General features: G+C 46.9%; 1 protein-coding gene across 1 annotated transcript in view; it reads left to right on the top strand.

The window, feature by feature from the left end:
• Positions 1–6,074, top strand: part of SYNDIG1 (synapse differentiation inducing 1) — a 223,959-nt gene extending 217,885 nt beyond the window's left edge. The window contains exon 4 of the mRNA XM_033095217.1: positions 5,965–6,074. Within this exon, the coding sequence (XP_032951108.1) occupies positions 5,965–6,066 (102 nt within the window). The 3' untranslated portion in view covers positions 6,067–6,074. The remainder of the gene's footprint in view (positions 1–5,964) is intronic.
• The last annotated feature ends 18,303 nt before the right edge of the window (positions 6,075–24,377 follow it).

Raw genomic sequence — 24,377 nt, 5'->3', positions numbered from 1 at the left:
TACATACCACATCTTCTTTATCCATTCATCTATCAAAGGACACTTTGGTTGTTTCCATGACTTGGCCACTGTAAATAAAGCCACCATGAACATTGGAGCACATATATGTTTATGGATAAATGTTTTCAGATTTTTGGGGTGGATACCCAGGAGAGGGATTGCTGGGTCATATGGTAATTCTATTCGTAATTTTTTGAGGCACCTCCACACTGCCTTCCATAGCGGCTGCACCAGTCTGCACTCCCACCAACAGTGTGTGAGGGTTCCTTTTCCTCCACAGCTTCTCCGACACTTGTGATTATTTGTCTTGTTGATGATAGCCATTCTGACTGGGGTGAGGATAGAGACCAGGGATGCTGCTCAACATCTTACAATGCACAGGACAGCCCCAAAACAGAGAATCAGCCAACCTGTACTTTACCATCTGTCTCAATCATTCACAACACAAGCAGGTGAAAACTGACTGAATTTAGCACCACCTAGGTGGAGCACCAACCAGGCTGGTAAGCTTGAAATCCACTCTCAGAACGACCACACTTCATTCGTATCCCTTACCATAGTTTAACTAAGAGAGAAAAGGAAAGGGGGAAGAAGAGAAGAAGAGAAAGGAATCCTGTCTCCTGGAAGAAGCTTCAGCTTCCCCGGATACATACCCATCTGCCTTTAGCAGCGCAAGTGTTGATTCTAAAACAGTGACAGAACAATAAATGCCTCTCACATTTGATATGACACGGGGCTTTGTAAAGAAGGCTCTCCTGTCTACTCAACCACTGAGCCTCACAGAAATCCTCTGGTTCAGAAGGGACGATGGGCCTCTTCATAGGTGACAGAGCCAGGACTCCCAGAGGGGACATGCTCAGGTCCACACGGACAGTTGGTGGAGAACGGGACTCAGGTCTCCTCACTACTGGCCAACCTTCCTTCCCCAGCTGCTCTGTGAAGGTGCAGGCCAGGGAGATGTTCATGCCAGGTCAGACACACACTGCCAGCAGCCTGGCTCTCATTTCCACGACACTGGTTCAGATGCCTTCAGGAGCCACATGCCTCCACTCCTCCAAGTCCTAGTCAGAAATCAGATCCACAGGGCCAGAGCTGTGCACAGGAAGGGTTCGGTTTCTCCTGTTCCTTTCCAGTGAAGAAGGGGAGAACCGACTGCTTTTGAGTACTGCGGCTGGGCAAGGTCCAGCAGGGGCCGCAGGAGCTGCAGGCTTCTCCACAGGACTTATCCATGCTGAGTCCTTTGGCATCACTTTGGAATAGAACCAGAGATGTGAGGCTGCAGGGCAGCCTGTTCTACATCAGTGTGGTATGACAAGCATTTGCTGAGCATCTTCTGTGATGGGCCCTAGAGGGAAAAAGACAGGAAGAGATCAGATCTGGGGATACTCAGAGCCATATGGGGACAGTGCAGAAGTGGAAGCCAAGACTGTGGGTATCCGTACATGTGGAGTTAGGTCTTTAACATATGGATTTGGGGGAGCACAATTCAGCTCATAACACTACCCAAGCTCATGCATCTTCCATCCCTGTGACTGCCTGCCTCTTCCCACATATACTTCCATAATCACCTTGAGCCTTCATCACCGCTCCCCTCCACCGTTGTCTTCAGCTCCAGCCACATCTGTTCATCTGTCTTACGGCCCATGCTTGTAGACCCTAAACCAAAGCTGTGTTTGATGGACAAAGGGCTTAAGCTGCCCACATGTGGGTGGTCCAGCACCTTAGACCCCGTTACCCACTGCAGGGCAGGGAATCAAGCTTGCACCTGTGTGAGATCCTGACTAGGCTGTGTCACCTGAGCCAGGAAGCCAGAATCCTGCAGGCAAAGAGCATGTTAGCATCTGAGACAGAGAAGGAGCCAGGATTGTGACACAGCTACAAAGCCTCCAAGGCTGGAGTTTTTTTCACTCAACCTGCCTTCAGGCCAGCTACAGCTGAGCCCTGACAGATAGGGGTGCCCAGTACAACTCAAAGGGCTTAGCCTCAGGCTCTCCTCACCTCAGCGGGGAACCACTGGGGAACTGACATTCTCAGGTCAGGTTGGGTGGGGGGTGGGGGTGGGTCCCGCAGAGACACAAGAGTGAGATGCTTGGACATGGGGCCACCCTCAGTGAGGACAGAGAGAAGAGTTGGAAAAGATGGCCAACTGAGGTGTTGGTGATGATGTGCTCATATACACCAGGTGCCCCTCAGGAATACTCAGCAGTTTTCAGAGTAATGTGTTCCCACCTGAACCTGCCTGAGGGTGGAAGCCAAGATCTCTTCAGCTGCTTTTACATGGAACCTGTGGTCTAGGCACAGCTACTGTACTCAGACCCAGGCGGCCTGCTGTGAGGAGTGTGGCCTCAGAGCTACAGCCACACTCTTCCTAGCCAATGGCTGAGCCGAGCAGTTGCAGAGGGCGCAGGCATTTCCACCCAACCAGGTTTCCTCCACCAGCGTTCTTTGCTGGGCAGCACCTGATGGCTGCCATTTCCCTATATTCTGACAGCTTCTCCTGCAGTCTGTCTTCTTCCATTTCCAGTTCACACGTGTTAGTCCCCAATAAACTTTTTACCCTTCACCCTGAAATTGCTTCCTGGAGAACCTAGCCTGCAACAATCTCCATTGGTGAGGTCTGGGAAATGAGAACAGAGATTTTAGAAAGTTGAAGCTCAAAGAGGTGAAAAGATATGCCCAGAATTCATGAGCTGCGAGAGATTAACCACAAGTGCCTCCCCCTTCCCACATCAAACCAACGATCCACACTACAGTTTATGAAGCGCCTTCACATAACTCACTTTGTCCCCACACACCCCAACCTCCTTCCCTTCTCACAGATGACACTCAGGCCTCTGCAGTCATCAGTCCCAGGACTCACTCACCCCTGGATTTCCAGACCTACATCTTTTCACTATATTATCCATGTTTTTCCTCTGCCACTGCCCAATGCAAAGTGGCTCCTGCTCTGGCAGGAACCCTCTGGGGTTGCAGGGAAAGGGGGTGCACTGCTCACTGGTGCTGCAATGGGTATTCAGCCCACACGGATTCACTTTGTTAGAGACAAGCTTGATAGGGTTAGCAAATCCATTGGGAATCCACAACTCCAGGCAAATTTTGTTTCTCTGTCTACAAAAGAGAGTAGGCTTTTTGTTTTGTTTTGTTTTGTTTGTTTGTTTGTTTGGTTTGTTTGTTTGTTTGTTTTGAAGAAGGTCTCATTAGCAGAACCACATGGAAAGGTTGTCCTTAATGTTTAGTGTCAATGTTTGCAGAGCCTTGATTTGCATAGTCATGGCAGTTTATGCTGTTTTTCATTCTGTGTTCCCTGTGCAATTAAAATTTCTCAATTTTCACTTGCTTTTCACATGTGAAAGATCTTCTGGACTAAAACTCAGCTTGATTTTTCTAGGAGCAGAAGTGGCTCATGATGGTACAGTTGGGAAAACTCTCGTCACTTCTAAGTTGTGTGCCAAAGAGAAAAATAAATACATTTTTCACTTTTAAAGTTTGCAAAACAAATTTGATTCCTTTGAAAATGAACCAGGCCAGCTCCTCTACTCACACCCAAGCTACAGTTCCTGGAGGGTGGACCTTGAGCAAAGAAGCTGCAAGCAATTGAACTGCCTGGGGGTCTGCTTACTGTGCCTCCTCAACAACCTGAGAGCATTTTTGAACCCTCATAAAGCAACCAGAGGTAGAGGAGCCCCATTTCATTCCCATTTTCTCTCCCAATCCCCTACCCACAAGTAGACATTCTCCCAGTAACCAAGTCCATAACAGCCATTTGGGGCTTTCCACACCCAAATTTCTAGCAGAGATATTGCACACTGGTTCATATTTGATAAGATTGAGGTTTTGCACCAGCTGGGCACAACTGTCCTGGAATGTCAAAGGTCAACTCATAATTCTCTTACCAACACCCCCCCACACACACAACATGGGCAGCTGCTGAAAGGTGTTTGATGGTGGTCCAGGAGCTCTGCCTTCCAGGTCTACCCGATGTCCACAGACCACATGCTGCCCATCTGCCAAGGCTAGCCAAGGCCCACCTTCTCTATAAAGCCTTCTTTGACCACTGTCTCAACCCACAAGGATCCTGTTTGATCTGAACATTAGCCTTCCCTAGATACATTCCCACATAATTGGCATGAAGGCTTAGCTGCACACCCACTCACCCGACACATCTTTACTGCAGACCTCCTCAGTGCTTAATGCCACTCTGAACTCAAAGGTAATGGGGATCAGTAAGAGAAAGATCCAACCCCCAGGGGGCATGACAATAAGACTACAAACCAATAGCTGATAAAGTAATTACAGAGTATGGGAAGGTCAGCAAGAAACAAAGACAGGGAACAGGATGGGTGTGGCAGGGAGAAAGTGGAGATGGTCAGGGATGGCCGATCCAAGAGAGTGACATTGAGATGCCCTAAAGCCCACTCAGGTGCTATTGACACAGAATCCTGGAACATAAGGGGCTTAGAACCTGTGACTCAAATGCTCAGATCTGTTCTTGAACCTCATGTGTCATTAGTGATGAAATACCACACAGGGGCCTGAGGCCAGCTCAATTTGCTGCTCTGCAATGCTCACGTCCTCTGCTCCACACTGGTGCCCTTCCTTGCCTTTCCCTTCCTTTCTCTTCCCTTCCTAACAAAGTCATGGGCGGAACTCACTGCCCATGGCCCTCTTTCTGTATCCATCCACAAAGGATGTAGGAGGTTTGTGAGAAGAGATATGTAAGAATTTAGGATTGCCAGGATGAGGGGTGAGATCAGTGTTGTCACACCAGAGTGGTGACAGACACAAGCTCTGATAATAATTGATTATGTGGATGATGAAGATGACCATATTTGGGTGTAACAAGAGCTCAGGTGATACTCTGGAGCTGTGTCTTGAAATAGTTTCTAAAAGAGCATCAAAGGAAAACCTCATGTGGTCAACACTACCCTTGAAATTGTGTAATGTAAAATGTAAAAATGCTACAAAATAAGAGCATAATGTAAAAGTATTACATTATTTTAATCAATATCAAATACTCATATGCACGAGATGGGGTTTACAGCCCTATACAGTAACACACTCTGGCATCATGTGCACAATACTGTCCAGCTTATGTCACAAAAGGACCCTGCCATCAAAAGAGTCATTACAGCACATGCTGCTGGCAACAGAGCAGCAAGTGCAAGATTCCAGCTTGCCAGCTTTTTCTGTTGGTCATCATGAACCTCAATCCTCCCAAACCCCCTATTACAAATAAAGTGAACTTAATCTTAGACGGCTAGGAAGGGATTTCCCCTCCAGGCATCCTGAGGAATCTGAACAGCTCATTGGCAAAAGGTATCCTTGTGAAAGGGTCCTGCTAAGTTAACAAACTCAGAGAACGAAGGACATTTTGAAGTTGTGTGCAGAGCTGTCACATCCCTTGCACGTTCTCTCTTTCTGATGTGCCCACATTGGTGTGTGTGTGGGGGGGGGTATTTAATATAATTATGGAGTAGGATGAGGAGATGTGACCATAATGCAGGGAGGTTAATTTCCTACATGGTGTGTAGAATCTGTCCGTGACCTCAGCTCTACCTCGTACATGTGCACGTGAAAACAGGTGCTGATGAGGCCCCTCCTTCTTTACAGTCAACACCTTTCCCAGTGCCTTTCATGTGCTCCAAGGGATGACTTTCCATGGTTCTTTCCAAACTTTTGTTAAGATTGAATAATGAGGATGAAAGGGAAGTGGCTTAGACCTCCTGCTTTTCGGTTGATCCACTATCACTGAGCCACCAATTGTTCCCTAACTTTACTCTAGTTTGGGATTTTAACTCTTTTTTCCTCAATAAATGACTCAAGTGAATGTTTTTGTAGGGTTCAGAAGCAAATTAGTTCTCTCTATCTATCTATCTATCTACACACACACACACATACACACACACACACACACAAGAATAAAATTGCACACATTGCATCACAATTCTGCTTACAAATCTACAGGTCGTGCAGAGTGGATCCCCACCTCTTCAACCTGAGGGGCAAGACCCACACCACCGACCCAAAGGAAGCCTCATAGCTGTCTCTCCCCAGGACATACCCTGATTTCAAAAACATCAAGCTGCCCCTTGAGTTTTCTAACTCTTCACAGCTCCTGAAGCAGAAGCTATCCCACTGGGGAAACAAAGAGATCTGCAGAGGGTGAGGACACATGGCTCAGAAGGCTATATTCCGAAGGATCTCATTTGCCAGGGTTGACAAGCTGTCCTGGCTTGACCAGGACCATCCTGATTTTTTTTCAGCCTCTATCTGGTAGACATGTGTCCCAGGCACAGTCATGGATAGGCAAAAGTCTGAGGAAAGCAGCATGATACAAGAAGCAAACTATGAAGTGCCTCTCTGGACTTGGTGAATGAGGACATTTCGAGGTCCCATCTAGAAATCCTAATGATTTGATGACTTAGAGCTCACCAATGGGCCTTAGCACTGTGTGCATACTTCAGTCCTCTTGCTCTCAGGCAGAGGAGACTGGCATCAGGAGGTCCTCAGGACCTGGCCTCATTCCCTTCAGGAGCAATGTCTGCACATGGACTGGAATTTTAACTTGTGTCCTAGGTATTGCCTTCCACTATGCCTCTCCCCCATCCCTGCCCCTGGTCATGCTGATCCTTCAGTGTGATATTCCCTGTCCTGCCCAGGTCCCCGCAACCCCTCCCCCAACTTGCCCCCAGCCCACACAGGTACTCATTAAAGAAGGCCCAGGTAAACGCGGACCCATCACCAAGCCTTGTCTTCAGGCTGTCTGCAAACTCAGTATTCCTCTTTGCATCCTCTGTACTGAGGCACCTGTGATTCTTTACCAATTTGCTTAACCAGAAACATTTATTACAGGCCCACTACCACTAATGCTGCCATGGAGGAAATTCTGGGATGCTAAAACTTGTTGCACATCAACAGAATGAATCTTAAAACACAAGTGAGCAAAAACATCAAGTCCCAGAACATACATGATGTCATCCATTTAGATCTGGTTCAATGAAAAAAAAAAACTAAACTATAATGAAGCACACACAGGTGATTAAAAGACAATGAGAAGCTGGAACCTGAGAGCACACAATTCAAAGCGGTGGTTATTCCCCATGGATCAGGGAGAAGGGCACAGTCAGCAAAGGGCAACTTGGGCACCAGCAGTATTCCCTTTTACAGGCTGGGTGTGTGTCCACAGGTGTTGCTGATTGTTCTTGAAGTGTACATAAACATTACACATATTGCTTGTATGTGTGATATGTTTCATGGTTTAATAAAAAGTCAGAGATTTAGTTGTGCCAAGCATCACTGGGTTGGAGACATAAAAATGTTAAGAAGACATCACCCCTCTGCTCAGAGATTTGCTGTCTCCACGCCTATGAACTTCTGTAACGAAGCTGTTATACTCACAGGCTTTAAGATCAGCAGGATTATCTGAGGTCTTGCTGCCCCACTCACTGGCATGTTATTGAACCTCTCTGAGCCTTGATTTCCTCATCATTAAAGTGAAGGAGGGGCAGGCCCCCTCACGCAGAACTGCCATGAGGAGCAAATGAGGGAAGGCAGGTAACGCCCAGCATGAGCACAGCCTCGCACGAAGAAGGTGGTCACAGTGCTGTTGTTGTCATCGTGATTACGAATTCAGCCCTGTGTCTTGGTTATTGACTGCAACTTCCTCTGTGTCTTACAATTTTTTTGAGGACATTTTATTTCATGCAAGTGTTTATTTTCCTCAGCATTAGTCATTTGGGAAACAGTGTTATACATACATATTTGAATCTGATTAAATTTGATCCTCTCAAGAAATGCCCTTGTGGGGTAGGCAGGTGGAGCATTAGTTCTTCAATTTACAAATAGGGAAACCGAGACTCAGAGAAGTCAGATGGAAACTCCTCTCAGCAGACAAGGTGGTTCCTCTTCTCACAAAGGAACAATGTGGACGCATGAAGGCTACTTAAAAAAAAAGTGTGGATCTTTTTCTACATCTTAGAATTCAAACACAAGCTTATAAAGAAACAGGATCAAAGTCTTTGGCAAAGGAAGTCCTGTCATTGTCATCTACCCACCATGAATGGTGACCTGTCAGCATTATTTGAGATCTCAGAGTTTCCTAAAAGGAGAACTGGTGATACCAGCTTCCCTTAGGAAATAGTTGGCTTAAAAATTAAAAAGAAAAACCTCCTTAAAGGTGCTTTGCTTTGTGACATTCCTATAACAAACTTCTTCCTTTAATGTTTGAGAAAGAAAATTATGCTCATTGCAACTAAAGTAGAAAGGAACAAACTTCTCAGTTCCCAGAGGGAAGTGTCATATTTGACTTTCTTGTCAATGAGGACATAGATAAAATAATCGTTGAGTCTGGGCCCTAAAGGGCATTGTCCTGATGTGTGGGCTTCATGAAACAGCCTGCCCACTCTGTGTCTGGTACATCTCAACGACAAGAGTGGTTTAAATCATGCAGACAATGTAGGCATGTGTGGATGTTGATAAAATAAAGCAAGAACACTGAAAAATATGTGAAGCAATTTGCTTTTACTGATAACAAGACTTCTCCAAACGCAGATTGATTTTGTTGACGCTAACGGTAGTGGATGTTGATGACTCCTGCCTCTCTTAGCCACACATTTCCTCCACTGCTAATGGTGCCTGGCCCCTAACTCTGCCTGAGGGGTCACAGGACCACGGAGTTAATGCCAGAAGCAGCCTCAGCCCATGGCGATGGGAATGAATGTGTGAATAAAGCCCAGATTCTTCTCTGCGTGGGCACAGCACTGAGCTGGTCTTCTGTCTTTAAGGGTTCCTTGAGGAATTGATGTGGCAACCACAGCTGTCACCTGTTTTTTTTTTTTTAATATACATACATATATATGTATGTATATATATGTGTGTGTGTGTGTGTGTGTATATGTATATATATATATATATAATCACATTGTGTGTTCACCACCCACAGTCAGTTCTCTTTCCATCACCATATATTTGGTTCCCTTTACCCTCATCTACAACCCTCCTCCCCGCTTACCCTCTGGTAAACACTAAGCTATTGTCTGTGTCTATGAGCTTTTTTTTTGTTTTGTTTTGTTTTAGACGTTTATCATTTATATCCCTCACACTGTGGACCCCCTGCCCCCCATCCACTATCTCTCTGACATCGCACCGAGCCATCCCATTTCCACTACCTCCACTCCCAATGCTGTACTCTGCCTATTGTAAATGTATACATACCTATATATACATATATATAATATTATAGTTGGCATTCATTATTGTTCAGCTTCAGGTGTACAGTGCAGTGATCAGGCATCTACATCTTTCCTGAGATGGTCTCCCAAATGGGACACGTGTCTATCGGACACCCTACAAAATCTTTACAACATTATTGATTACGTTCCTGTCACCTGTTTTTTAATGCCCTCTCTGACTGGCTTCTTTCCTGTCCCCTCTCACTTCCCCAGCCCCACCCGCACCATTGCTTCCTGGGACTACCTCCCAAATATTCCACTGGCAACGAAACCCAGTCCTGGGACTCTGCTGGAGGGTGGGCAGCCTGAGGCCCACCTTCTCTCCCTCAATTCTACAGCATGAAGTGCTTCTGAATGTGCCCAGGGCTGTCCTTTTCCCCACTTCTGCCGTTTTCCCCACTTCTTCCCCTCAGCCTACTGAGATCTGATCTTCAGAATCCTGCTGTATTTTCTCCTTTCTTCCAGACTTGCTATCTTCTCACAGCAAGCAGTGGCACTCCTGCCTTTGAGGTGCACCCGTGGCCTCCAAACTTCAAGTGCCAGGACCACTTACCTTGCCTCAGAGGCCTGGCTCAGCACCCAGGGCTACCGTTCACTTTCACTCCAAAAAAGTGTCCTGGCTTCACATCCTCATGTATGCAAGAGCATAGTGCCCAGGTTTGCTCATTCATTGTGAGCCCATAATTCACCTTTTCTTTTGTACAGTTCTGCAAGTTTGACGGTATACACAGCCCTGTAACCACCATCACAGTCAAGTTACAGTAGTGTTATCACCCCCTGGAAACCCAACCTGCCTTTTATTCGTGACCTACCCCCTGTAACCTTCAGCAAACACTCAACCTCCTTCCACCTGCAGTTTTGCCTCTTCCAGAGTCGAGTAGGGGAGATTCACAGAGCACGCAGCCTTCTGAGTCTGAGGCTCACCCAGGCTTTTGCGAACATTGCTCGTTCCTTCCTCGTTAGTATCTACTCACCAGGTGAAGGACATTTGGGTTGTTTCATTTGGACAGTTTGGGGAGATTATGAATAAAGCTGCCATAAACATATGTGCAGGTTGTTGTGGGACTTCCACTTCATTCGAATAACTACCCAGGAGTGGGTTTATTCACATTTGTTTAACTGCCTTCTGTGCCTTTACTACCTCACAGCCCCATCTCCTCACTCGTGCTCCTTGGGACAAAGTCCTTGTCTTGGGTCTGCTTTTGAAAACAAGTGACAAAGGGTTTAAGTTGGAGTCAGTAGAGGGGGCCTCCGCTGGGGACCCAAAAGCCCATCAGTCCTGGATCCAGGCCACCTCCCACTCCTGTGGGAAAATGAGTGTTAGACAAGAACCTGCTGCCAGTGGAAACAAAGTAAACGTCCACCGTCAGGGACCTTGGCAGCCCTTCACCCATATGGACAACTGCTAGTCAGGTGGGGCCAGGTGACCTGCTTCCCCAGTCCATACTGGGACCATGAGGACTCTGACACCTGCCCCCAGAGCCACACTAGAGGAAATGGACACAGAGAACCAGAGGAAGAGCTGTTGTCCCCGCAGCATTTCAAGAAACATCTCAGCCAAAGGCTGGATCAGTTTCCAGGGAGTTGGGGGTGGTGTGAGATTAGCCAGGACACGGAGAGGCTGATGTGGAGGTGGATGAATAGAGACAGGGTGGTGAGAAGGCAAGTGAGCCAGGCGATGCCCAGAGCTGAGAGGAAGGAAGACAAGCAGGCAGGCGGAGCAGAGGCATTACCAGAAACAGCCCCATCAGGAGCAGGAGCTGGAACCTCGGCATGTGACTTGGAGAAGAAACCCCAGGGACAGCTGCCAACACCGAAGGCCCTCAGGGTGCAGTGAGAGGCACAGTGGGGAGGCCAATTTTTTCTGCCCTTCCCCTGTGAGTTGGCACTCCCTCCACGTGGAGATGTCCGCATTTCCATGAACCTGAGGTAGAGTCTGTAGTCCCGAGTTCTGGGGCTGGGACGCCCAGTCCTGTAGAACTTGTTACAAACACAGGTTCCCACCTCTACCTTGGGTCAGGAGTCAGCATCTCCAGGGCTGGGGCCCAGGAATCTGTATTTTTAAAGACCTGAGGTGGTTCTGGTGAGGAACCAGGCTTGGAAACTGCCAAGCCCCAAGGCTCTGGGATTCTGACTCCAGCTGGAGGATGAGGGACAGGTAGGTGTTTTGGCCTGGCTGTTCTGAGAGAAGTGACTGCCCTGCCCCTTCCCCAGCACACCTGAAAGTCTTCACACAACTGCTGAGTCTGCAGCTACGGTGCTTGTAGCCTAAGAAATTATCACTGCCATAAATTTAGAGAAATGAATGTTTTAGAAGATAATTTTCTTTTTGGTTCCCTCCCAGGTTTCCTTTGAAGAGATGGTGTCGTGCAGGGCGGCCTGCGGGGTCTCTGCCCCTGCTCCCCACACAAGAACGCAGGACATGGTGAGGCCAAAAAGGAACACCCATGGAGCCATAGGTGGGGGGATCATACCACTATAGTCTCACTGGAGGCTGGGTTGGAGACACAGGAGCCAGGAGCAACACAATTCTCACTGCGCCGCTTGCAGACTCAGCCACCATCTTCTTGCTAGCCCCCATCTGCTGCTAGCGTAGCCACGGCAGTTATATTCGTGGCCAATGGCTCACTGGTTACAGCTGACGGCCAACTAGCCACAGCTGATGGCCATTTGATCACAGTCGCTGGCCATTTACTACCTGAGCCAGCACCTTTCTATGTGAGGATGAGAGTCTGGAAACTGCCTTTGTGGGGCTCTGTCCCCACAGACGGCTATAAACACACGCTTTCCCAAGCAGAAGCAAAGCCATCCTTCCCTCTCTACCCCACTGCCAACGAGCAGTTGCCCCGTCTGAGACCCTCACTGTCCCTCCTCACCAATATGGAGCTGAATGGACCTGCTTAAAGGCCTTCCTGTCTCTCTCCTCATTGCCTTTCTTATATTTTTCTCTCAGTTTCTACTCTTTGATTTCCATAATATTGGATTGATCTAATGCCATAAACAGCACTGTGATCACTATTCATGCCGAGCTGATAGTTGATGCAATCAAACATGGTGATCTGCTGACTGTCCTGTAAATTAATTCAGATTCCAGCTCAATGGTCAAAATCATATTCTCCTCTAGATTGTCCTGGAGCATAGCATAGGAAAATTTATACACGTTTAGCAAGTGACAGGTTAAACATGGCTGTAATTGCTGAGTCTCAGTGGGATATTAGAACAGAGTGCATTCATTTATTCATGCATTCACTCTGGATTGATTCATTAAACAAACATTATTGACCAGCTGCCATGTCCTAGGCACTGTGCTAGGTGGAGTCCACCTGGAGGAAAAGAGAAAAAGTGGACAGTCCTGTGTGTGTGTATATGTGAGGGTGTATGTGTATGTGACAGTGTGTGTGTGTGTGCATGTATGTGTATGTGACTATGAGTGTGAGTGTATATTAACACATACAAAGATCTGACAATTAAGTTTGAGAACTCATCCTAGAAAAAGTGCTCCATACCTCATTGCTGAATATCACTACAGTCACCTCTGAAGTACTCCCGTTGGGAAGCTATACACTTATGCCACTGCCTAATCCACCCTTCTAACTAATTTTGGAACTCTTTCTGGAACGGCCATCAGAGCTATCGTTGTATTACCTTTGATGTTCTGAACATCATCAAAATGTCTTCCTTTCAATATTTCTTTTATCTTCAGGTAAAGAAAAAAGTCATTGGGAGCCAGATCAGGTGAGTAAGGAGGGTGTTCCAATACAGTTATTTGTTTACTGGCTAAAAACTCTCTCACAGACAGTGCTGTGTGAGCTGGTGCATTGTAGTGATACAAGAGCTCCTTTGGGATCATTTTTGCACACACCTTTCTCATGCCAAGATTTTCATTTAAGATTTTCCTAACTCTTTCTCTAACTGTAGTACTCATCCATATGTGTACATCTATAATATGTGAACACACAAAACAGCTGTGCATAGCTCACAAGTATTTGGCAAACAGAGGAGTACTGTGTGGGGAGGTGGGGCTGGCACCAGTAAACGTGGGGAAGGGCAGATGGAATTCAAGGACCAAGGATAACAAGAAGCTTGAGAACAAGCTCTGCAATGAGGGCTCCACGCCCCACAAAGTCTCTTCTGGTGCCTGAGTTTATTACTGATCTTTCTTGACAGTCCTCCTCCCACCCTGCTTCATTGTTAGAAGAAAAGATGGAGAGAGACATTAACAGGTGAGATTATATGTGTGCTTTCGTCCCAATAGCTAAATTTTAAATAACTCAGAAGTGTTGGCATGGAGCAGACTTGGGAGTCTTTGCCTGCCAGAAGGAGATAAAAGTTGTTTTCCTTTGTCAGTTCCGTCTTCCTGTGCTCATGCTGCGCCTGCCTCCAGGAGAAACGTCCATGATCCTTCTGTTTCCTGCAGAGACTGGGACTCCCCATTTCCTGCCCAGCACCTGCTCCACTCTGTCTGCACTTCTTTGTGCAACAAGCATTGGTGGGCAACTCCTAGGTGCAAGGCACCCTTCCAGATCTCAGGGTAGGAAATATGCAAGATCTGGCCCTCGCTTCCTGATGCATGCAGTCTGGAAACAGAGAACGGCTCAGGGCCTGTGGTAAGAGCTATTAAGAGATCTGGCCACTAAAGCCGCTAAAGAAAGCTCCTACTCAACCCCTCATCTATGTTGCTGGTACTCAAGCCTTCTTTTGTCAGATGCTGTGCTTTTTGCCAATTCAGGGGGGAACAGACTTCATGATAGGTAGCATTTGAGCTGAACTTCAGACAACTCTGTGGATTAAATTTAAGTCTGGGGAAAAAGTCACCTGAGCTTCAAGGAATCACCTGGACTGTGGGCAGATTAGCACGAGCTGGGAGCTGTGCCTGCCCTGAATGTCATGGACACAGTGGCCCCATCCCAGAGATGCAGTTTGAGCTCAGGTAGCTTCTGCGGGCACCCTGCCTGCTGGTCTCTCACTGATTCTCTCTACCTGTGCCATCAACTCCTCCCAGAGCCAGGGCCAGTCCCTTCCAGAGCAGGAGGAAAATCAGCCGCCTGTGCCCAATAATCAGGAGTCAGAGGGAACAGACCTAAAGCACTCAAGCCCAAAACTCAGTGACTTAAAACAACAACTTAATTGCTCATGATTCTGCAGTATGAACTGGGTTCTCCTGCTGGACTCACCACATCACTTATGTGGCTGCACTCAGCTGAAAGGTCAACAGTGGGCCCAGCCCAGCTTGATCCTGAGACCGTTGGCATCACTCTCCCCACTCGTGTCAGTGCACCCCCAGAGAGCAAAAGGAGCGTCTGCCTGGCCTCCTTGTGGCTTAGTCCTGGCACCAGCACCAATGTCACTTGCTCCATATTTTATTGATTAAAGCAAGTCACAGGGCAGGAAACCACAAAAGGTCACATATACCAGCAGTCTTGGTTCATTGGGTGCCCCAGTGTTACAGACTACCACAGAGTGTGCCCCCAAATTTGAAGTACTCCCTTTCTGCCCCCGCCCATGGCAGCCAGTCCATCCCCTGCCTCCATCTTGGACTCCTGCCCAACATGTCCACACCCCTTTGGGTAGCAACTCTGTCCTCAACTTTAGGCCACTCTCTGGGGTGCTGACACCCCACCTAGACCTTGTCTACCCTGTCTTCCCAGAAGATAGTGGCTATGGCCAGAGACTGAGCTCCTGGAACAGCTTTGTTCACCCCTGCCTGACATGAGTCTCACCTAACCCCAGGCTTCCCCTCACACTGTGCCTCCCCTTCATGCCCCCCAGTACCCACCGCCCCCCAAGCACCCACACAGAAAAGGAGCCAGGCATTTGCTGGGCCCCTTTTACTAGTTGGCAGGGTCACTGTGCCTTTAAAATCACTATCCTTGCAAGGCCCTGAGCTTTTTTTGTTTCTTCTTTTGTTCATCTCATCCTCTCCCTCAGCTCCTCTCACCAGGCTTGGCTGAGCAAATTGGTCCCAAGATTCATATTTGGTTTGGAGTAGAAGGTCAGCTTGGGTTGCCAGCATAAGCTGCATCTCTGACTCATCCTCCTGCAGAAAGACCTGCTCAAGGGCTGGGCAGCAGGGAGCCTGCACCTGTTTGCAGATATAGCTGCAAAACATCTCCCCAGTAGAGAGGCACTTGACTCTAAAACATTATTCATATGACAGACATCTCTCAGCTGATATATTTAAATATTTTTTTCTGAAAATTTTTATTGAGATTTAGTTCACATGCCATGAAATTCACCCTTTTAAAATGTATAAATCAGTGGGTTTTGGTATATTCACAAGGTTGTGCAAATATGTAATTGCAGAACACTTTCATTACCCCAAAAGGAATTCCAAACCCATTAGCAGCTACTCTCCATTTCTCCGTCCCCCAGTCCTTGGAAACTAGTAACCCACTTTTCTATCTTCAGGTTTGCCTATTAAAGGAATCACACAATATGTAGCCCTTGTGCCTGGCTTATTGCATTTAGCATAAGGTTTTCAAGAGTCATCATGTTGTAGCAAGAATCAGTACTTTGTTCTTTTCATGGCTGAATAATATTCTATTGTATGGATATGCAACATTTTGTTTATCCATTCATTGTTGATGGACACTGGATTGTCTCCACCTTTTGAATGTCATGAATGATGCTGCTAGGCACATTTGTGCACAAATGTTTGTGTGAGCTTACATTTTCAATTCTCTTAGGCATACACCTAGGAGTGGAATTACTGCATCATGTGGTAACTCTGTGTTTAACTTCTGGGGAATCACTAACCATTTGCCAAAGTGGCTGTACCATTTTGCCTTCCCACCAGCAGTATATGAGCGTTCTAATTTCTTCACATTCTCACCAACACTTGTTATTGTCTGTCTTTTCTATCATAGCCTTCCTAGTGGGTCTGAGCTAATATTTAATGGGAAATTTATATTTTTATATTCCAAAACTTCAGTACATGATTTTTAATAAAATGGTGTACTACAAAGTTTCAGGTCGCTTTCCAAACACAATAGGTAGAATGTCCAGATTTCAAGTGTTTTGAGCAGAGTGCCAATGGACACAGTGTACTTTCCAAAGATGGCTGCACCATATCTGCCATCCCACATGCTATTCTTCCACCTCTCAGTGGAAGAGTGGTGGCCCTGACACTCTTCCACTGAGACGTGGCATCCATGCCCTTCCTCTCTGAACCTGAGTGTGATGTTGTGTATAATAATAAATATACATTTGGTCTCTGCCCTCAGGTCCTGGCGCAGAGCTCCTAAAACCCTTGGAATTTCCTAAGTGATGGGCATGTCAGGAGCATCTTTTGTTATTATAGTCGGTCTTAGTCCCATATCTTGACACAAGGGTTCCTAAGACCCTTGGAATCCCTGGTGATAAGACTGTTTTTGTGTGCTAATGAGATGACTGGTGGCTGAGGCCACTAGATCATTTCAGGATGCTGTCCGGTCACCAGAAATGTCAAGGCATAATTATAGGTTTGGAATTTTCAGCCTCACCTCCTTTGCCTACATAATGGACCCTCCATTAAACCCTAGAAAACAGTTTCAGAAAGCTTTTGGAAGAACAGGAGGCCCAGTACTTGCAATGGGTGTCTGAATCGGAGATGGGGGCAGTCGTGCGGGACTGAACCCTTAACCTGTGGGGTCTGCACTAACTCCAGGTAAGTGGTGTCAGAATTGAACTGAATTGTAGGACACCCAGCTGGTGTCACAGAATTGATTGGTGTGGAAACAAATCCACACACAATTGGTGTAAACAAATGTTGTGAGTGAAAACACCAGCCCAGTACTGAGACTTGTGACTGCCTCAACCAACAGACAGAGCTTCCACGAGGGGTCCTCAGAGGTGACAGCTTCCACTTTACTCACTGGCTGGCACTGGCTCTGGGAGCCCTGAGCCACAATGGAAGAAGTCTGAGTGCTCAGCCATGATGCTGGGAGGAAGCCCCAGCCCAGACTCCGGATGTGTGCATGAAGAAGCCTCCTAGTACCCAGCGGCCAGACTTGGGGTCTCCCAGTCAAGACCCTGATGTCATGGAGCAAAGTCTGGCCAGTCCTCCATGCCCTGCCCCAGTCACTGGGTCTCAGCAGCTGTGAGCAGCATAACAGAATAGTTGTCTTAAGCCACTCGGTTTGGGGTTAATTTTTCACACAGCAACAGTCACTGCAGCATGACGGCAATTTGCTTTCAAACGGGGCTGGCTCTAAGGGCTCTGTAGGGACAATGGAGTTAATCAGGCTTCTCTCCCCCAACCAGCTGGTAACCCTGACCACCTGCCAGTCCGATAAGATAGAAGGTTGTGCAGGCATCGTCCATCCTTATGTTACTGTTTATGTGCCCTTATGTCAGCACCTTGGCTGTGTGCCTCTTTTGTCTCTATATGGTATAAAGGGGTCCTGCTATTTTAAGGGACAGGACAGAGACCGGGCTGGCACAGAGGCAGGAAGCTCAGGTGGAGACATGGTAGAGACCGTGAGCTGTATCGTATGGGACTGCTGACACATGGGGCTGTGGAGTCCATGCCCCAGAGCTGTTGCTATGGGCTGCTGAGAAACAGGCTGCTGTGAGTTATGAGGCTGCTGCTGGCTACAGGTTGTAATCTGAGAATATCCAGCTGTGTGCCACAGTGAAAAAACCCTGGCTGTGTCCCAGGAAGCCTGGGAATAAAGCATATCTGCTCTCTTTCCAGCTTCTCGCATCTTCTTCCAGCTCCCAGAGGCACAGACGCCTTACCCCCGGGACCACCATCCACTCAGACATCGACTCAGACAGGCTCTAAGGGCTCTGAAGACCCAGGTCACACCTCCTGCAGTACAGCCATCATAAAGTCATGTTGGCTGATGACCAAGAAGGGATGTGCTGAGTGCATTATAACCTATCATCATAGATTTTCTCTATGGGGGCAGCACTATCCAGTGTTTCAGCTGCATGCTAGGGATATGTTTGGTGTTATCACTTTTGTATAAGTATTTTGTGGTGTTTTGGATATATTTTAAGGATTTGTTGGAGGTTTGGATCGATGAGAAGTGCATTATAATTTTTCCCACTTAAAGTAATGGGAACAGGTTCCTGGTTGATGCTCTCAGACAGGAAGGCTCGTTTTAGGAACAAGTTGTGGGCATCAAAGGAACGATGCCTGGATGCTGACCTCCACAGCTTGTGTGCATCGTGCCCTTAGGACTGCACGGCGGGAAGGAGCGACTGTCTGACTGGCCAGTCCGTCCTCGATCCAGGCTCCAATGTCCTCTGACCCCTTTAGATAACAGCTCCCTCCCAACTTCCAGATGGCACCAGCCTGCCAGGAAGGAACCCCATCTCCCAGATGCCCACTCCTGTGAGCTGTGCTGTTCTCCCTGCTAAATCCAGGGATTGTAAGGCCAGATGCATTCCCCAGGCTGCTCCTTTCTGGTCCTGTCTTCCCCCAGTCCTTCCTGGAACCTAAGCTGGCCAGCTGCCTCTCACTCAGGCCCACTGCCCTCTGGGAAAAACCAGAGGGTGAGTGTGGCCAGTGTGTGGTGAGGGCAAAAAAATGAAGGGGCAGTCAATTATTCCTCTCCAAGACCTCCTTGCTGGAGGTTCATGCTGTTTTGGAGGAGGGGAGAGAGTGGGGCACAAATGAGGAAAGGAGGAAGTGGGATAGGGGGCGCAGTGAGGTTTTGAAACATTTCTTATGGAGCCCTGATCAGATCCCCACACAGCATTTGGAGAAACAGCAAGGCAGGCCATTCTGGGCTGGGGATTTTTCTGTTGCACCATAAATGAAATAAGTAAAAGGAAAATCCACTAAGAGCTCTTGCTTCACTGAGAGCAGCTTTTGGGGTACCCTCCAGGGACTACACGAGTGAGATGAGAATTTCTCCTGGCAGCATACCCTCTAGGCTTAGCAGGTCTGCTTGATCCTTAGAACAGAAAGCCAAGCACCAGATAAGCCTGCCCTGCTCAGGGCATGTATAAAGACCCCTCTCACACATCCCATGGTGGCCCTGATTCAAGGGCATATTTGTCACCCATTGCGCACTTACAGCTCACGTATCCTTAGCAGGCACAGGAGTCAGGGTCAAAGCTATCTGAGGTCCAATAGAGGCAGTTCCTGTTGGAAAGGGGGAGGCAACTCCAGTTACTGAAGGCTGGTGCCCTGGCCACAGCATTGCCTGGGGAGTCCCAGCAGGAAGGGGATGGCCGCAACAAACTTGGTGGCATGGATACCCGTAGGGGCAGAGAAAGAGTCCTTCAGTGTGGTCCTCAGCCCCCACTTGAGGAAGGGCCTGGTTCTCCATCTCTTTCCCTGCTCCTCCTATCAGAGCTGGTGTGCAGAAAGGTAGGGTCCAGGGAACTTGGGTACAAGGACAGCCTGCCTGGTACTATGGGGGCATCCAGGGCCTGAACTAGTGTGAGGAAGAGGTGAAGAGCAGCGTGTGCTATCAGGGCTCAGGAAAGCTGGTGCTGAATCCACCCCAGGTAGAGAATGAAGTAGACACAACACTAACTGCCACTGCTTTTCTTCTTGACAAACAAAGCGAGGGGAAAGAGCAGCCACCTGGCACAACGCACACCCTGTGTCTGCGGCTGTACACAGAGATCACCCAGGGTATGGAGCATCGACGGAGTCCATGGGTGATGGGGCTGGGCCCATGAGAGCAGCCCAAGCTATGCAGCAGCTGCCCTCCTATCTCACCAGTAGCATGTGATGGATGAAATAAACAAAGGCTCCCTGGAGCATACAGACCCAAGTCATCCCCGCCCTGTCTGGTTCCAGTAGGGAGGCCTGAGCATCACGCCTGCTAAGCACACTTGGTAGGAGCTCTCTTCCTACCACGTAAAAGCACCTGTCCCAGGGGAGGGATGGATCTGTGAGCACATCTCCAGGAGCAGGAAGGTGTGTGCCTGTATCCCTGCAGTGCTTCGCTCTATCCTGTGAGGCTGGCATTCTTGTGCCCCTGCAAGATCTCTATTGGGCTCAAAAAAGCCCAATGTTTTGTACCTCAAAAGAAAAAAGGAACATTGTAGGTGGAGCCACCACTGCCAATTGTTGTATTTTAAAACAAATTTTAAAAGAATAATAGACTAAAGGAAAAAATGGCAATGCCCTGCTTGTACAATCTCATTGTACAATGGCATTTGGGACAATCTCAGGCTCTGCCCACTAGCCTGACAGGGGCCCTGCCACATGAGTGTGCCTCAAAGTTTCACCCCACAATCACAGCGTGTGACCGTGGTCTCCCACCCAGGGATCCACCAATGTTGCTGATGGTGCTAGAATTAGAGAGGTGGCCCCATGTGTGGACTGGAAGTGCTGGAGCCATCACCAAGAACATGTGGGAGTAGGGGCACATGACACCCCTCCCCCAGCCCAGATACAGTCTTTCTCCTCTATCCATGCTCACTCACTCTGCCCTCATTCCTGCCCCCAGGATAACTTGGAAGCCTTTATTTTGGGATCTCAAATCTTTTCCCAGGCCTTTGAGAACGTCGTTGCCATGAGAATCTAGCATGAGAACTGTCTGACTTTTGTTACCTTTTGTTACCTTTTCTTTTCTTGAATAAAGGGTTTGGGTAAAAACTTTTCCAGCTGATGTTTGTCTGTTAAAGTTCTAAACCTTTTACTTTGCATATGATAAAATTGGTTTATGCATTACTTTGTGGCCTGGAGAGAAGAAAAACATAATCCCTGATGTCTAGCCAGAAGTTCCCCTAGAACACCCTGGAACAATGTTTCAACAACCCCACTGCAGGACCATCCTTGAAGATCCCATTTGTAATATGACCCTGGTTCTCATCTGTTGCCCCTGCACCAGGTGCCACCTCAGCCTCCCAGTGTTCTCCCCATGTCCGGGGCCCACTACCCTCACACTGCCCCCTAACTTCCTGTTCAGACATGGATGGCTCTCTCTAGCTCTCCACACTCTAAAATGCCTTTTCAAAGACACTCTGATCTGCATCATTCTTGATAGGATGTAAATGACTGCCAGGCTCCCCAATAGTATGGCAATATTTACCTTGTAAAGGAGACCACTCTGGTCACAGGCTCATTTCAAAGGGAATAAGCCTTTTACCACAAAAAGAATTGGAAACATTGGCACAAAATTTCAATCAGTTTCTGGCAGATAGAAAGCAGATGGAAATGCACTAGCGGATGAAACAGAGAGTAGGGGGCTTCATCGCAAAAATACAGGCAGATGGGGGTGAGCGTGCCTAGAAGGACAAAGAGGGGGTGAGGGTACATTGTAGATGAGTCATCTGGAGAGGACACCACAGACACACCCAACAGAAGGGGAGCTGGCTTCTACCTCTTAGTCAGGAAAATCCATAGGAACAGCTCCCACCAAGCAAACAGGCCATAACAGATTGTATTTTTTTCTAAGAGAAGCCCCTGAGCTGTGCAGCATGTGGGATAACAGAGAAGACTGACACTTTTGCAGGTCAAGGTGACCACTCTCACCTCCCATGCCTAGTTTTCCCTTGTGAATGCTGACCAGCAAAATGAGTGACACCATAAAGAAAGCAGCACCGACACCAGAAGGAGCCCAGCTGACTAAGGCCATGGGGCCGAGGCCTCAGAGAGCTGGGGAATGGGCTTGTAGACATCAGTAGGCCCAAAAGGGATAAGCCAGCTCAGCCCAGCTGCTTCCTCAGGCCACACGCCCAGGACACGAGAGGTGCCTGGGGAGACACACAGCATCCCACACAAATATGGTCGTAGTACTACAGTGTGACATGAACAAGTAAAGCAAACTGACAATGGAGCACTTTACAGGGACCAGAAACTTCCACCCCATCAGCTCCTCCTCCGCCCCCACTCCCGCCGCGCACACACACCCTGGGATCTAGAGATGCCTGTGATAACAGAGATTCCTTACGTGGCACTTTTTACATAGCAACCTGCTCCCCAAGCTTTGTATGGCTGAACCAAGATAGTGATCATCTCAACTCGACATGTTACACCCTTCTTTTACAGAGAAGGAAACCAAGGCATGCAGCACTTGCCAAGATCACGTAGCTGAGAAGTGGGGGAGCCTGGACTTGAACTCAGGTGGCTTGCATCCAAAAGGCACTACCCAAAGTGTTGTTGTTTCTCAATAGTACATTGTTCATTCTTTGATTTCCATGTTTTAAATTAACATACAGTAAAAGTTGTTTTGGGTTATAATTCTGTGAGTTTTGAAAACTGTATACAGTCACGGAACAGTCACCACAATCAAGATTCAGAACAGTTTCATTGTCCCAAAACACTCCCTCATGTTGCCCCTTTGGGGTCAGCCCCACCCCCATTCCCAGCCCCTGGCAGTTTCTGATTTTCTCTCCTCCATCAAGAACACATTTTTAAGGACAAGTGTGTTGTGTCCAGGACTACACCTCATCCCACAGCCATGGGCCCTAGAGCCTGGAAGTGACATGAATTGAGACAGAAAACAAGAGGACAAAACTTGGAATAATTTTTGGCATGTGACTCCACACGACTGGAATCAAGGTGCTGGCCAAGCTCAGCTTGAATAGAGAAACTGCACAAAGATTCACTAAGTCCAGAGCATATGATTGCCACATCTTTTCATTCCTGCCTCTCAAAGCAATAGTGATCACCACCTGACATGTATCATATGCAAGAGAATGAAGTGGGACCCCTACCTGTACAAAAATGAACTCAAAATGGATCGACGATTGCAATGTCAGCGCTAAAACAATAAAACTCTTTGAGGAAAACATAGGGGGGAAAGCCTCATTACATTGATTTCTTAGATATGACACCAGAAGCACAGGTAACAACAACAAATAGCTAAATTGGACTTCATCAAAAATAAACCCCATTGTTCATCAAAGGGCACTACCAACAAAGTAAAATGACAACTTACAGAATGGAGAAAATATTTGCAAATCACATATCTGATAAGGGAATACCAAGGATATGTAAAGAACTCCTACAGTTCAACAACAAAAAAAATTTAATTGGTAAAAAACTTGAATAGGCTTTTCTCCAAAGAAAATATACAGTTAACAAACACATGAAAAGATGCTCAATATCACTAACCATTAAAGGAATGCAAATCAAAACTACAATGAGATACCGCTTCACACCCGTTAGGATGACTATTATCAAAAAGAAGAAAGAAAGAGAGAAAAAGAGAAAGAAGGAGAGAGGAAGGGAGGGAGCGAAGAAAAGAAAAGAAAAGAAAAGAAAAGAAAAGAAAAGAAAAGAAAAGAAAAGAAAAGAAAAGAGAAAAGAACAAGTGTTGGTGAAAATGTAAACAAATTGGAAATATTGTGCATGGCTAGTGAAGATGTAAAATTGTGTAGCTGCTGTGAAAAATAGTATGGCAGTTCCTCAGAAATTTGAAAATTGAATTACATATGATCCAGTAATTCCACTTCTGGACATATGCCCAAAAGAATTAAAAACAGAGTTTCAAACAGATATTTGTACACCCATGTTCATAGCAGCTTTATTTGCAACAACCAAAAGTAGGAAAAACCCCATCAACAGAAGAATAGGTAAACAAAATGTGGTATACACATAAAAGGTATTATTCAGCTACAAAAGGAATGACATTCTGAAACATCCTATAACATGGATGAATTTCAAAAACATTATGCTAAGTGAAATAAGCAAGATACATGTATATATGTATATATTTGTGTATATATATACACACACACATATATATACATATACACATATATATACATATACATATGTGTGTGTGCATGTGTATTTGTGTGTATAATGTTTTCCTTATATGATGTATCTAGAATAGGCAACTCTGTAAAGTTAGAAACTAGATAAGAGGTCACCAGGGGCTGAGAGGAGGGGAAATAGAGAGTTACTGCGTAAGTGTTATGAAGTGTCTGTTTGAGATGATGAAAGAGTTTTTGGAACACACACGGTAACAGTTGTGCAATACTGTGAATGTAATGAGTGTCACTGAACTGTATACTCAGAATGGTTAATACCAGGGAAATCAGGTGGTTCTCTGCTTTTTCTGTCTGACTTGTTTCGCTTAGCATCATACTCTCAAGATCCATCCATGTTGTCACAAATATTCCTATATCATCTTTTCTTACCGCCGAATAGTATTCCATTTGTGTATATATACCATAACTTCTTTATCCATTCATCTATCGAAGGACATTTTGGTTGTTTCCATGTCTTGGCCACCGTAAACAAAGCTG

This window comes from Rhinolophus ferrumequinum, chromosome 23 (assembly GCF_004115265.2).
Source record: "Rhinolophus ferrumequinum isolate MPI-CBG mRhiFer1 chromosome 23, mRhiFer1_v1.p, whole genome shotgun sequence".
In the NCBI taxonomy this organism is placed as follows: Eukaryota; Metazoa; Chordata; class Mammalia; order Chiroptera; family Rhinolophidae; genus Rhinolophus; species Rhinolophus ferrumequinum.
The sequence above is the reverse complement of the archived record's forward strand: the minus strand, read 5'-3'. Positions and strand labels throughout refer to the sequence as shown.